The following is a 14,956-nucleotide window of genomic DNA, read 5'->3' as shown; positions in this document are numbered from 1 at the left end:
CTACTACTTCTACTAACTCTTCAAAGAAGAGCTCTTTCCAGTTTTCCCCCCTTCTTTTCTCCCCATAAAGCAAGTAATATAGCACTATTTCTCTCCCATCAACAGCATAGTCACAGAAGAAATCGGATTAACTGATTGCAGTGCCCTGGGAATACTGTAATATTGCCAGACACAAACCTGTCAAGCCTAACATGCTTCATACAAGACTCATTGAACTGATTGCAGACTAAAGCAATAACAGCACCTGAATCTCAGCAGCTTGAGTTAATACTTCACAGCCTTGGGGGCTAGACATGTCTGACTAGAGTAACAGAAACCAAGTTTTAGAGGCATTCTCCAGCTGCAACTTAGTGCTGTAAATTAATTCCCAACATGCACCACCAAGAACCAGTACCATCCTTGTAAAATGTGATGTTAGATGCTCATGGAAATGGATGAGCTCAGAGTTCAGGTGCTTGAGGACAAAGACATTCATTGAGGGTACAACTGTGAATCAACACACCTAAATGAGGCACTTTCAGGATGTAGCCTTATTTATTTCAGCTTATAATAGCTAGGCTTTAGCTCCAAAATGGAGACATCTCGTTTAGGTATCCAAAATTATATGCCTGCATGCAAGTTAGGACTTTGAACTCCCATTATAGCAAGTGGAGACCTACTTGGTACAGACAGTGGAGCCTGGAGAGCTATTGAGTGCAAACTGATGTCAGCTGAAAAGCACTGAGTGCACTCTACCTAGTGACTACATCTTCACTAGTTTCAATAGGAGCTTAGATCCAAGGCCACATATAGAAACACACATTTAGACACCTAAAATTAGATGACTTCAGTATGCAGCTGAAGCACTGATATTTCAAACAAAATGTCTCCAGAACCTTCCTATAGTCAGGCTGAGTTTGCAGTGGGGAGATTGCAGTGTAGTCAAAAAAAAAGGAATAAAGGAGAAGATTAAAGAAGATACAAGGGAAGATTAACTGATCTGAATATACTGGAAAATCAAACAGGAAAAGGAGGACCTGACTGAACACTTTACAATGAATATAGTACCTTATGAACTCACATCTCAGAATGCATGAAATAAGACAGAACAAAAGTTAAAAAAATACCTATTAGAAGAATGAGAAATAATTCTTCTAATAGAGAGAGCAAAAAATATTAGACACATTTTATCCATATAAAGATATTGACTCCCTTAAACACATTTTATATCGAAAACAATGGCAGAAAACAATGTTTTTCCTAAGACACACTACAATCAACATCACAAGAGAGATGAATTAATGCATTCCCTTTTTTTCCTTAATTTGCTACTGCAGAAGAATAGAAAACAAGTCTAGTTTACTTTTAAATCAAACTTTTACCAAATTCAATTTGTTCTGGGAATAGAATGTTTTAGAAGTCTAGTATTTATAATACTAACAAAGTAGGCATAACAGTAATGTGAGCTGCTCTGGCAGAAAATCAGCATGATAAAGTAAATTTTTCCAATAACAGCTTCTTGTGTCATCCTTGCTTGCTTCTTTAATGGCTCAGTGAGACTGGGACCACAAAGACCTGGTCAGTCATCAGAATTAATGGAGGAAAAGGTCGGGCAGTTCCCAGAGAAGGCTCCATTACGAGGTTAATTCTCATGGTCACTCTCAGAGCAGAGAGAGGCCAAGCTGAAGAACAGAACTCTGGATTTCTGTGTTTTATTCTTGTCAGGAGAATGACCTTGTTTTGCACTACTTTGAAATTTTCATTGAGTTAGCACAACAAATTTGAAAGATGGTTGTGACTCTAGAAGACTGCCTCTGTCCTACTGCAAGAGTGCCTACAGAATCAAGGAGATGTGTCTGAACCCAGCTTTAGTTCAGCAGTTGTACTAGAAGAGCTGCAGCAGCAGGGCTTACAGGCAAGTTTTACCTGCCAATAGTAGTTGACTTATAAACTGAACTTTTGCTACATGTCAAAGCCAACACATGGGCATTCGACATGCACTGCACTGAGGGCTTAAATCCATCATTATTTCTTTACTTACTAGAAGTGTATTTGCTATATCTCAATCTAATTTTTAGGCTAACCTACCAGTAAAAGGTAGAATGGTTAAGTCTTCAACAATATTTACAAGGGCATTCATACACCCTGTTTATCAATCTAACCTATAAAAAGAGTAGCTCCTACTTAAAATTATTTTCAAATGAGACAGTTCCAAATCAAGCTGCTACAACCATGTTTTGCGCTTCATGACCACTTTCCCTCATTATCTTGTTTCAATACAAAATGGAATTATGTCTCCTCTGCAGTCATACTCCCACATAGCTGGCCAAGACTAATATTATTTTTAGTTTGAGTGCAGATATCTAGAAATAAAAAAACTTCAATTTTTAAAGAAATTGTGTATATTGAAGGTCACTCCCGAAAAGAGGTGCTTTAGAGTTAAGCTACTCCTATAGACTTGGCTCTGACCCTCTGCACAGACATCCTTAACCAAGAACTAATTAGCTGCAAATCACTGTAGCTTGCTCTGCCCCCATATTTTCAGTTGATTTATCTTAGCTTCCCTCAATGCCTTTTATAAAAGCCCTCTAAATGCTTCCAGTGGAGATCCTAAAATTAGTATGTAGAGAAGGAAGTTAATCTAAGTATCCATATCCAGTTTCAGTCTTACATAATATCTTTAGTCTTCTACATAGAAGGAATGTTGATGACAACTGAAATAATCTACCATTTAGGGTGAGGATGTTTTGCGGGATTATTTAGATGTTTTTTTTAATTAACTGATACACAAGACCTTACATCTCTTTTTAGAAGGCTACTGTGGAGAAAAACTGCAAATCGTCATTAAAAATGAAAAGGAAACCAAATAAACTTACAGATGCTGTAATGCAGCATTTCAGTATTTAGAAACGAGAAACACATAAATGGAAACAAGGATGAAAATTTAGTTTCTTCTCAGCTACAGAAAGAAAAAAGAGCACCCAAAGCACCTTCTCTGGCTGGCTTGAGTAAGCTGTCCTTAATGGAAGCAGGAAAATCAAAGCACTAGGTCTCTGTAATACACATCCGGGTTTACTTTTAAGGGGTCCATTACTCAGGCTATAAAGCTACCTAGAAGACTAGATATGCTCTAGGAGAGAACTCTTGGTAATAGTATTTTATTTCTTTTGCTATTTTTTCCATTATTAGAGAGCTGTGTATTTAAATAAATGTTCTTTTATTCCTAAACTTTGCCCAGTGCTAATGTGGATATCAAGTAATTTAACAAACAAGATATGATATTTCTAGACGTGATGTCACCTTTTAAGTCTATAAATGTGACCACTACTGCAGTGCCAGGTATCTTTGTACATTATAAAATTACCACAGAATGACAGCACATACTTCCTCCACTTACCACAGTGGTTTAGGATTTGATAATAACCTATAGTGGTCTTCTGAAGGAAGCACCCCCAATGACCATTAGCAACTAAAAGTCCCATTCTCAGGGGGCTGTGGCAACTCGTACAGAATTAGGTCTTTAACCACTTCCAATATTAAAATAAAACTCAACACCAAAGCAGAAGATGATATTTGAACAAGATAAATGTAGGGGGTTTTGCTTCAAATGTACTTAAATCTTAAATAGCAGTTACTTTCAGATTTTAAGATGCTCAGTCTGCCTATCTGTAAAAAATCAAAACCGCACCAAGCCTGACAGCAGAAAAGAGTAGAAAATATATTAAAAGCCACCCTGCAGAAAAATTTGGGATACTGGTGGATGAAAAACTAGACATAAACTGTCAATGTGTACTTGTAGCCCAGACAGCCAACTGTACCATGGGCTGCATCAAAGGCAGCATGTCCAGCCGGGCGAGGGAGGCAATTCTCCTCCCACCTGGAGTCCTGTGTTCCTCAGCACAAGACAGACATGGACTTGAAGACGGTCCAGAGAAGGGCTAAAAAAATGGCCAGAAGGTTGGAGCATTTCTCCTGTGAAGAAAGACTGAGAGAGTTGGGATTGCTCAGCCCAAAGAAGAGAAAATGCTGGGAATACCTTATTGCAGTCTTTGATTATATGAAGAGGTTTATTAAATAGATGAAGACTTTTTATCTGGGCGCATTGTTACAGGTCAAGAGGCAGCATTTTAAACTGAAAGAGAGGAGGTTTAGATTGATATAAGAAAGAAATTTTCATGAGGGTGGTGAGGCACTGTCATAGGTCTCCAGGAGAAGCCATGGATGCCCCATCCCTGGAAGTGTTCCAGGCCAGACAGGATGGGGCTCTCAGCAACCTGGTCAAGCAGAAGGTGTCCCTCCCCATGGCAGAGGGGTTGAAAGTAGATGACCATTGAAGGTCTCTTCCAACCCAAACCATTCTGTGATTCTGTAACAGTTTTATTCACAAAATATTCTGGGTAATGGACAGATTTGGCTTTGCAAAGCTCATGCTGATCTTAGAATAAACTAAAGTTTGTGTTTCACTACTGTAGTCTCAGAATTGATGTATCTTCTTTTCCTCTTGAATTCCTTGAAAACATTTTTCAGAAGAATTTTATTTCTTATTCCAAAGAGAAAAAAATAGGTTAAGCTTGCTTAACTTTTAGCCCAGAACCTAACCTTAATACTGATACTTCATTTAATTTCAATGTATGAAGCATTTATGACTCATTCTAATTTACATAAGTCTTCTTACTCTATTATGTAGATGGCAATTTTCCTTTGCAGAGACATATAGAACATGGTCTCTCTTATTGTGTCAAGTAACATTTAATAGCCTTTAGCTGTAACTTGGGACTGTTACAAAATGTCCTCAAGATGAGTCATCTTCATTCATTAATTCTGCAATAGGAAGAATTCATGAATGAGTGATCTGCAGTAATTCATTTCTACAAAGAGAATCCATTCATACATTTCAAACCTGATTTTCTGAATCACTGTAATGTAGCGGATTATTTCATATTAACAGAAGAAAAATTTGGCTTAAGGAAAGTTCCCACAGAAGGCTGTGTATTTCTAGTATATGCAAAAATTTTCATATATTTAAAAGACCTCTTTTGAAAACAAACATTTTGATCTAATACATGGGTAAACAGACAGATATGGTCATATGGTCATATCTATCTAGCAAGAAATGCATGGTGTTTTTGTAAAGTTAGATTGAAAAATAGTTTAAATTGAAGCTGCATCAAGGGGCAGCATGAGTTGTCACTATCAGACAAATCACTAGGCAGGCAAAGAAAATATTTTATAATATCCAAAAAATATGGCCATTGGTACACAGAAGTGCTCAATCAAAGCTGTATTTAAGTCAAAATACAGACAACAGAAACCCAGTTATGATCCAAGACTGCTAACTACAGAAATATAAAGTACCCATGCTTCTTATTCTACAGAAATAAAAGATAAAATACATGTTATTTTAATTCATTAAAAGGTCACCAAAAGAAAGGCATGGAATTCACCAAGGATCAAGGTCCCCTTAACCATCATTGCTCTCCTGCCACTCTTAGGAGATTTCAAAGCAGGAATTATACTTAAGAGTCTTTTCACTCAATATTATTCACTCAATATTCCACTGCCATGGAAGAGGACCACAGAAAGAAGCTGCTTCTCACTTAATGTAGTTCCAAACCAGTCAAGCTTTACAGACCACCTGTGAGAGCAGGTATGTGTAAGTCAGTACAAAGACCTGCATGTAAATGCAGAATTTTCTTCAGAAGTGAATTTCACAGAAAATGCATTGTGTGCTTCTCCATTAACTAGTGCTTTAAGTTTTCATTACTTCATTTACTCAAGGACAGCTCTAAACAGCCATTTTATTGATACCTCTCCTTTCTCCTGCAGTCACTAACTCTCATCATTTTCAGGTTGAGAAATTTTACCCTATGTACTGTGTTGCCAAAGTAAGGACAGTTCTCTTTAAAAATAGAACAGATGACAAAAACAGCACAAAGATTGACAGAGCATCTGAATGTTTCCAACAGGCAAATATTTGATGCAAAGAAACACAATTAACATTATGGTTAGATTTATTAACAATCCACATTGACTTCAGCAGACAGCACAATATCAAGGTGAATTGACCAGCAAGAAAGCACAAGAAAGATTTAGAATTAACCAAGGAAGCACGACTTACCAAATCATTCAAACTAATGTATTTGGCTATCTGCACTTCTCTCTGGGATCCATAAGCAGCTCACTATTTCTCAACTTCGACTCTTTCATTTTAGTACTGTATGTACATAATTTCAATTTTTTCTATCATACATCACTGCAAAAACTGCATATGTGTTCTTTGCAGAGACTTTTATGCCAGAGAATTTAAGAGACTTTTAAGTCAGTCATCTTCATGCTTGCTTTCTAAAAATAAACATCTTTGTACAGTCATCCAAACCATTCTCATTATATATTTCCGCATCTATAACTATGATTTCACCTAACAACTGAGTGTATACAGTGAAGAAAAAATCAAAGAACTGATGTGTGCTTGCTTTCTTTCTTACTTTCAAGACAACGCAATAGATTCCTGCAGCTGTAATCCATTTTGCAGACTGAGAATACATTTTGTAGACAAGTCAAGGGCAAACTATGTTTGAGAAATTGTGGCAGAATAAAAAAAGGACCAATACCAAATTACTCTCTGTAGTTTACACCATCTAAAATAGTTTATTTTATACAAATCTCTGCACAGAAAACCAAACAATAGACACTCCTCATGAGCTGCAATAAATATAATGAAAAAGGAACAGTATCAATTACTAAGGGAATTTCTTCTTTAAGGCAGACAGACTCAACAACTCAAAAGGTAAAAAGATCCATTGGTGTAGCACTCAAAAACACATAAATGTCTCAGAAGTGGCAAGAACAGACCAGAAAAGCAACCTTCAAAAGATCAGGTGCAACTCAGGTTCTGTATAAAGATTACTGAATTCACACATATGAAAAAAACTTTATGTCCCCTACTTTACTACCAACTATAATCCACAATTTCATCTCCAGGAAAGGGGAAAGACAAGAAGAATATCTATGTGACAGGAGGTTTGCAAAAGCTGTGGTACTGATTTGGGATGTAGTTTTCCAAATTGCAGTGCTATTTTTCAGGGAAGTTGTACCATTTTTCAGGGAAGACCGTACCTCAGCTTACACTTAGTGAGTCCCAGAAAAAATCAGGTAGTAACTTGCTCATGCTCACTTTCATATATAAAGGATGAAGAAATCCACAGCTGAATCAAATCACAATAAGCAAGCTACCTACTCCAAAAGCAAGAGGCACCAGGCAAGGATAAAAGCTGTACCACAGAAGGTTAGAACCACATCTGTAAGGATATGATGTTAGTATTTTTGCAGTTCATTAAACAATTCCTGCTTTGAAGACAATCGTGCCAGGAAAGTGTCCATTCTCCACCAGTAAGACCATTTGGTAAATCAAAAAATAGAACCAAACATTCAACACATGCCACTTCTCTCAGTATTTTGTGCAATAGAAGCAAAATATATATTATCTGTTCTTTAACTTGAATTGCAAGACAAAAATAATTTTATTTCCCTCAGTACTGTCAAGTAATTATTACATATCTTGTTTCAAATAAGCTGTATAGAATGGTGAGCTGCAACACTGATCCATGTGCAGCTAAAAGGATGCAAGAATACCATGCAATCAGCAAAAAGTCTTGAAATATGGTGCTAACAGACACGTAAACTGTCAATATAAACTTTGAACCAGTTGTTTTGTAGCTGAAGGACCTGCCTATGACACTGGAAAGCAGACCTTTCAGCTCTTCTCAGACTGGAGAGAAGAGGGAAAGGAGCCGGAAAATATTTACTTCAAATTCCCAGAACAGTATCTGTTGGAACTGGGCCAAAATCTGGGGGGCAGGGGGGAAGGTAGGATTCACTGGCCCAGATGATGACAAGCAAAAATGTGACTCCATAGCTGAATCTGTGGATACTCTCTCACAACACAGTAAAATGGTATTCTATGCAGCAGCAATAGCTGATTGCTCATTTCTCACAGTACCTTCTAGATATGCTTAACTGGTAGCTCTGGTCATTTGGAATAGGAAACAACATCCAAACTGATCATCGCATAAGGGGATGCTATGCTTAGATGAAACATTTGTATTTTGAAGCTACACTTGCTAGAACTCAGAAATAATGCCATTTGGCCCCTAGAGATAATGAGAAACTAGGTGGAATGACTGGCAGGGAAACAACATCCACATAGCAAAGAATAAAAAAACCTAAACTCAAGCCATATTAACAGTTTGAGCTTTTAATTTGAGGTTTGTGAAATAAATGAGCTTAGTCAAAATTTGCTACAACAGCCTTTCAGTGCTTGCTTTGCAATCTGAAAATGTTCCTCCCTTCTCCTCCCCACAAACTTTAATTTCATCTAATATAACATAAGAAAAAGTACTTGGTTTATGGCAGTGAAATCTAAATCACAATGATCCTTAGCACATAATCTTTTAGGTCTTTGAATAGCTCTTGTAGTTAAAATAAATTCTGTCATTCTTTTACTTTCACCATTAATTTCCTTTTATTAATCCTGATTCAGACTCAGAAAATATAAAAATAAATTTATCAGCTTTACCTGTAATGCACTGAAACTGTCCATCTTCTCTTCTTATTGTAAATGCTTCCCCTGGATTAACTTGCACAAGAATAACCTTAAAAATAAAAGAATGTTTACAACCATTACACAGGAATATGTTACAGAAGTCTGGTGTGTGCAAAAACCAAACGTTTTACTGGGAAAAAAACATTTTTTTCTGGTTAGTAAATACATTATTTTTTCACATCACACTTCTTGCTGTCTTCATCCCACAGAGAAAGAGATAAGAGCAAGAACAAGCACAGATATTTTTAAACAAACATTTTTCAAAGAGTGAAGGAGAGAATAACAACTAAGGAAAACAGTACCTGTACAAATTTTATTTTCTCAACTGCTTGATATAATTAAAAAGCTATTTGTACTGCTTAAATTATTTCAACAAATTGCATTAACTTCAACATTAATCAAAACATTACATAAACTTTCAGAAGGAAGCCTAGAATTCACAGTGCTTGACATCAACCACTTGACAAACAGTTTTCAGCACAAGGAAAATACTGTGTCATGTTCTTCTTTACATGATTCAAGCATATTTGTACATCCATTAATGATAAAAAAATATCAAGAAGTCAAGACAAAATAAGTGCTCCACATGTCCAGCATGAAACAGTATGTATAATTTTATTTATTGGTTACCCTAATTTTGTAAAACCAAGCAATGCAGAAATGATACCAAAGCACACAGCATACAAAATAAACACAGAAAGTCTGTATCAAAGCAGAAGCCTGCTACCATTTTAATTTCTGTACTTTTATTTGAAACTTGCTCTTCCATGAGGAAAAAACTGTAAACATGAAAAACCTAGCTAGAATTATAAATAAAGGATAAAAAACTTTAAAAAGTAGAAAAACAGGTACATTTTGTAAGTTTCTTTCTGGACAGAACTTTCTTCAGTCTTGCTTGCACAGGTCTAAATAGAGCCTATATCCTCCTCCCTCTACAAACCAGAAGGAAAGTAATCTTTATAAACATAACTCTTGAGCATTACAGCCAAAAATTTACTTTGTTAAATTGCTAAAAGAAAATAAAATCTTTCATGTTCACAAAAACACAATCAACCAACCAAAATCCCCAGAACTGGAAACTTGAGTGCTACTCATTTTAGGAATACCAGAGACAAATAAAAGGACAAGAAAATGGCAGAAATCATATTAATTCCCCTCTTTCAGGTGGAGCAATTTCACAAATTAAAGAAAAGATGGCAAGTTCTAACACTAACATATTGATGAGATATGATAGACATTCACATTTTCTAGCTTGGGCTGTGTGATTCAACACTGATTATCTCAGGTTTGAGCAAGCACTTTAAAAATACTATCTTGTTTCACATGTTTTTTTCTGGAAGCTCTGGCTGTTTGAGAAAAAAACATGAACTGTATCAATATTTACATTTTTATCAAGCTATTACATCTTCCAGACCTTCTGGAGTGTGGGTCAATGTAAAATTCAGTTAGCATGCATAATACAATCTAAACAAGATGATTTTAGTAATGAATTTCAAAGACTTAGAGGTCTTCAGAAAATACTGTATTGCCAGAGTTTATTTTGAAGTGTTTGAAAGTAGCATTTTAATAACGGCTATCATCCCCTTCACAATGTGATGAAGGAGAGAAATATGAATAGATGAGTTCTTACAATTTCTTTTTTGGACTTCCCAAGCGGGCATAACTTTTTGAAGACATATTTCATTGATATACTCTCCTCTTTGCTACAATTAAAAATTTTAGCTTCAGTTTAGACTGGAATAAAAGTACCTAAAAAGCTTCATGGTACACAAGAATGTCTCTCCATCTGTTATGTGTGGGCTGGATAGCTACATTTGCCCATCTCTTTTGGCTGATTTAGATGCCCAAACTCCTGGGAGGAGCCATTCTGGCTACAGCTGACATGTCAATCTGTACCATTCTCAGCACAATATTTCTGGTCACCATCATAAGAACTGTGAGAAGCAGAAAAGCTTTAGGGTGATGGCTGGCTCTTGATTCCTGATTTTAAAGTAACAGGGAATGTGAGCTGACTGGTATTCCCAGTTGTCCCTGTTTATTCTGTGTGAGTGCCTGAGGTTGGTGATCTGGGTAATAATGCTGCTGCAGGAACTTGCTGGCTTTCCTCCCCCAGACCTCTTGCTGCAGATCATCCAAACCTGAGGTCCAGCTGGCAGAGGGGATTTGAGCATGGGAACAGACACATTGGCCCGACTGCAGCAAGTGGGCTCTATGCCTCCTGGTTTTGTTTTAAATCAGCTTCTCCTGTGTGAGCATCTTTGTTGCTCATATCACAGCTGCTCTGAGAAGCTAAAGGCTCAGCACGGCAGCCATGGTGCAGTGAGACAGGCACCCTCAGCAGCAGCAACAGGTCAACTGCTGGGAGTCCAGCACCATTCTGACACTCAGGATGCCATCAGATTTTCACATCTCTGATGACATCTGACTGCCAATCCAAAGGGTGGGGAGACTCACCAACTTCATCCAGTTTAATTAGATCTCAGTTCCCAGAAACAGGAAAAAGTATGTCTTTTGTCAGTGGACAATTAGCCTACTTGATGCGTGACTGTATTTCATTGACTCCTGCTTTCAGCCTTGCTTTTATATAGTGTGTTCACATTTTTATTTTACAACTATTACAAGGTAGGCTGTGTATGCCGCCAAGTGTGCCAAAAGAGATTCTGAATCAGGGTATCAGGGTTGAAATTTCAGAAGTTTTGAGAACTGCTGGCTTCAACAGGATTTGTATTGGGGCAGTGAATGACCAAAAGGGGTTTCTGGACCAACCTTATCACAGCTGAACCCCATGGTGTGATCACAACTTTGAGAAGGGCATTTCTGATACTGCACCTCAGTAGACATGATGTGAAATAAGAAAAATTAAAGCTATACATAGAGAGATTGGTACCTTTCTGGTCAAAAGAGATAGTACAAAAGACTGACAGTCACCCACAGGAATTCCCCCTTATCTAATGGAAGTCTGCAGTACATAATCAAGGACGCAAGAAAATTTCTCTAAAGGAAAACAAAACATGGATTTTACATAGCATCCATATTCTAGGTTAAAAAAAAAAAAAAAGAAAAATAAATCTATGGGTTGCTTATTTATAGCTCTTTAGCTCTTTCATCTCATTCGAGGTGCCCTTGCGCAGGCTTGCACACCCCATCAGCCAACATGCTACCTCATGCACCCTGACATCAGTACTTCTGAAAACCAGGGCCTGAGTCTTTCACACTGAATATTCTAGATCTTGAACTCCTTTCTGTTCTGGGCAAAACATTCAAATTGGCTTGAACTAAGAGAAAAGTTTGTAAAAATATGATAGTTCAGCCTCTCTTCCTGTGTCTCAATCTTTTTGTGACAAATTCTGTTGCTTTACTCACAGCACCCAAAGTTCTGCTACCCAAAGGCTGACATGCATTTTACCCTTTGCCTGCTCCTCTAAGGTAACTATGATACTCAGAAAAAAACCTCATTTATGATAAGTCAGTCTTAGTGGGAGGCACCTTTAGCACAGGCACTTTTCAAGAGCTATTTCTCTTACTAAAACAAAACACTAATTGAGAACTTCACAATCTTGACAAAATAATGTGAACTTAGGATACTGAAACCTTGATACAAGTTCTAGAATCATATAAGCACTTTTATAGCACTTCCAACTCTAATGAAATCTAATAAAATTTAAAAGTGTAATTTCTGAATACAGTCAGAATTTTGACTTAATGTGTTTTTGTCTCAAAACATGTTAAGGCATTGCCATTAAGAAACAGGAGTATTAGGTCAACTAGATCTATGTAATTTTCACTGTGACTATAAACTGTTTCCTTTAAACAGTTGTTTAATGATGATCCACATTACCTCAATACAGTTCCTGATGAAAAACAATACAAAATTTCTTTCCAGCATACAAATTGACAATACAAGAGTGCAGATACACACGTTAAAAGCAGTTCTTGCATAAATAAAAAATGGCCACTGAATGGCTGAAGTTTATAATACCTGAAACATCAGTTGTCAAAACTGTTGGTTTTAGAAGTGAAATTTCACATTTTAATGGTACTTAATTTATTCTATAGAGGCTACTTTAGAAAATAAATCCAAAAAAAATGAGCAACATAGTAAGCTTTGTAGTAGTTTAATTTAATTGCCCGGATTGGCACTGACCTCCTAACAAAAAGCCTTCTAACAAAACTAATAATACCATGTATTAGAAAGCTCAGTGTGTATTTCCTGAAAATGCTATTTGAGCTCAGGAAGAAGTTGAAGCTAAGCAAGAACATAGGAAATGACCTGATGGTCTGGGTGAGCAGCCCATCCAACCAAGCACACTGACTCTAATATATCAACTGAGATGCTGTTTAAGGAGAGTGTGTGAGCCAGGCCACTTTCTGTAGTCCATCTCTCTTACTGTCCATATGTTTGCCTAAACTCTTTGAATTCACTAACAATTTGAATTGCCTCCACAACGTCCTGAAATTTTCTTTTTAGACATTTTAAAACCATCTCCTACTAATTACATGTTCCCTAGCTTCTCTGCTATGAGATTTGCTGAAAAACAGTTCTCAATAAATTTCATCCACCTCCTTCAATATTCTTTAAGTTTTAGCAATTCCCATCTCCTTGTACCCAGTCTGTAAACCAAGGGGTTTTAATAATCCTCATCTCTCCTGGGAGAACTGCTACATTGCTTTGACCACACCAGTGATACCTAGAGCCACATCTACATTAGCAAAGCAAGCAGTACTCAGGAACATTCCCAGATGGTGGAACAGCCACCTGCAATAATGAACATGCTAAAGTAGACCTGAGCATAACATAGGTCCATACAGAACTGAAAACTGTTCCTGAGGTCACTCTTACCAGGCAGTTTGTAAGAAAAGATTTACTACAACTTACTTGTTTCACAACAAAGTCTCAGTCTCCATGAACATTCAGAGCCCATGTAAATTACTAATATGTAAACAATTACTGTCAGTATCCTGAAGAAGCACTACAATATCATGCCTTTTTGAAAGAGTAAGTAAGGGACACACTCTAGAGTGGTTTTGAAAATCTATTTTTTACTTTAAATTAAAATTTGAGCTCAGCAGATCTAGCAAATATATTTTTAGAATACAATAATTCTCTCCCTAAAGAATTCCAAATTGAATATAATTTTATTGCAACTCAATATAATCCCATCCTACAGAGATATATAACACTGATGTGCACATACTACCATTAACAGACACAATTATTTTTAAATTGTATTTTAAGATCTCATATAGGATTTATTACTACATCAGTGTGAGCAGGATGGAAACTATTCAGATCTTGCATCTAAAGAATCAATGGAAGTACAAATGTTCAAATAGAAGAATGCTCAATGTTACTTATTTTTATTCAGTAAAACTTCACTATCTGCAAGAGAAAATATAGGAAGTTTCTGTAGAATGAAGCAGGAAAGTAATTTTTTTCAAGTATTCAGCTTGTTTCTACCATGAAAGAAATGAATTTGATAAAAATGGCTAGAGTCATAAAGAAACCCCTGTAAGAATGCAAGTAACAAAAGGTGGAAGAGAAAGCTGTGTAAGGCAGAGCTGCAGCCACCTTGACTCAGCAGGCTGCTCCAAAGAAAGGAAAAACTTAAGGCCAAATGTTAACACTTACCTCCATAAAAGTCCAGAAGCAATTTTTATCAGCAAGAAGCAGAAGCTGCAGAAGCCAAAATAAGATCCTTTGAGGTATTTCTCTCTGCCAGTATGGTCATGGCAGTATCTTTCAAAAGCAAAACAGCAGCAATACAAAATATAGGTGATTTGTATCTTACTAATCTTTGTCATTAGGTATACAGAATACTTTGATAAGCAACCTAAGATTTTACTCATGCCAGATGAATACAGAGTTAACTTATTTCTTCACTGGAGCACAATAAGGGCAGAATGGAATTTAAAATACAGAGTTAGCTAATCTTGTTTTGCACACTAATTAAGGCCAAAAAGCCCATTAACTCTACTGAAATAACAATTAAAACCAACCCTTCATTCCGTAAGATATGCACTTCTACAAGCTTCTCTACTTGAATGTCTATCCTCCTAACAGAAGTAGTGATGTACCAGGAGACTGACCAGTTTCAAAATAATTTCAGCTACCTGACAGAAAAGAAATGCAGCATTAGACTTGTGGCACCATCACTAACATGTATTTACATTGCAACATGAAGGAAAAAGCTTCCCTGGTACTTTCAGTGGAAAAAAAAGTGCCTAACTATAAATAGCCTCATACAATTAATAACTGGTCTCCGTAAGGTGGTTAGTAAGAAAGATGGAAACATAAACCTATGCACAGCATTGTGAAATACTAATATCAAAATTGGATTCATACTGAAAAGGACCCTAGATGAGGTGAAAGACTTG

At 36.7% G+C, this 14,956-nt stretch overlaps 1 protein-coding gene across 5 annotated transcripts in view; it reads right to left on the bottom strand.

Annotated features, from left to right (window-relative positions):
- FNDC3A (fibronectin type III domain containing 3A) overlaps window positions 1-14,956 on the bottom strand; it is a 111,811-nt gene that overhangs the window by 65,934 nt on the left and 30,921 nt on the right. For all 5 annotated transcript variants that reach the window (XM_021528415.2, XM_021528414.2, XM_077781402.1 and 2 more), the window contains one exon: window positions 8,555-8,630. In XM_021528415.2, the coding sequence (XP_021384090.1) occupies window positions 8,555-8,630 (76 nt within the window). The remainder of the gene's footprint in view (window positions 1-8,554; window positions 8,631-14,956) is intronic.

This window comes from Lonchura striata, chromosome 2, assembly GCF_046129695.1.
Source record: "Lonchura striata isolate bLonStr1 chromosome 2, bLonStr1.mat, whole genome shotgun sequence".
NCBI classification, from domain to species: Eukaryota; Metazoa; Chordata; class Aves; order Passeriformes; family Estrildidae; genus Lonchura; species Lonchura striata.
The sequence above is the reverse complement of the archived record's forward strand: the minus strand, read 5'-3'. Positions and strand labels throughout refer to the sequence as shown.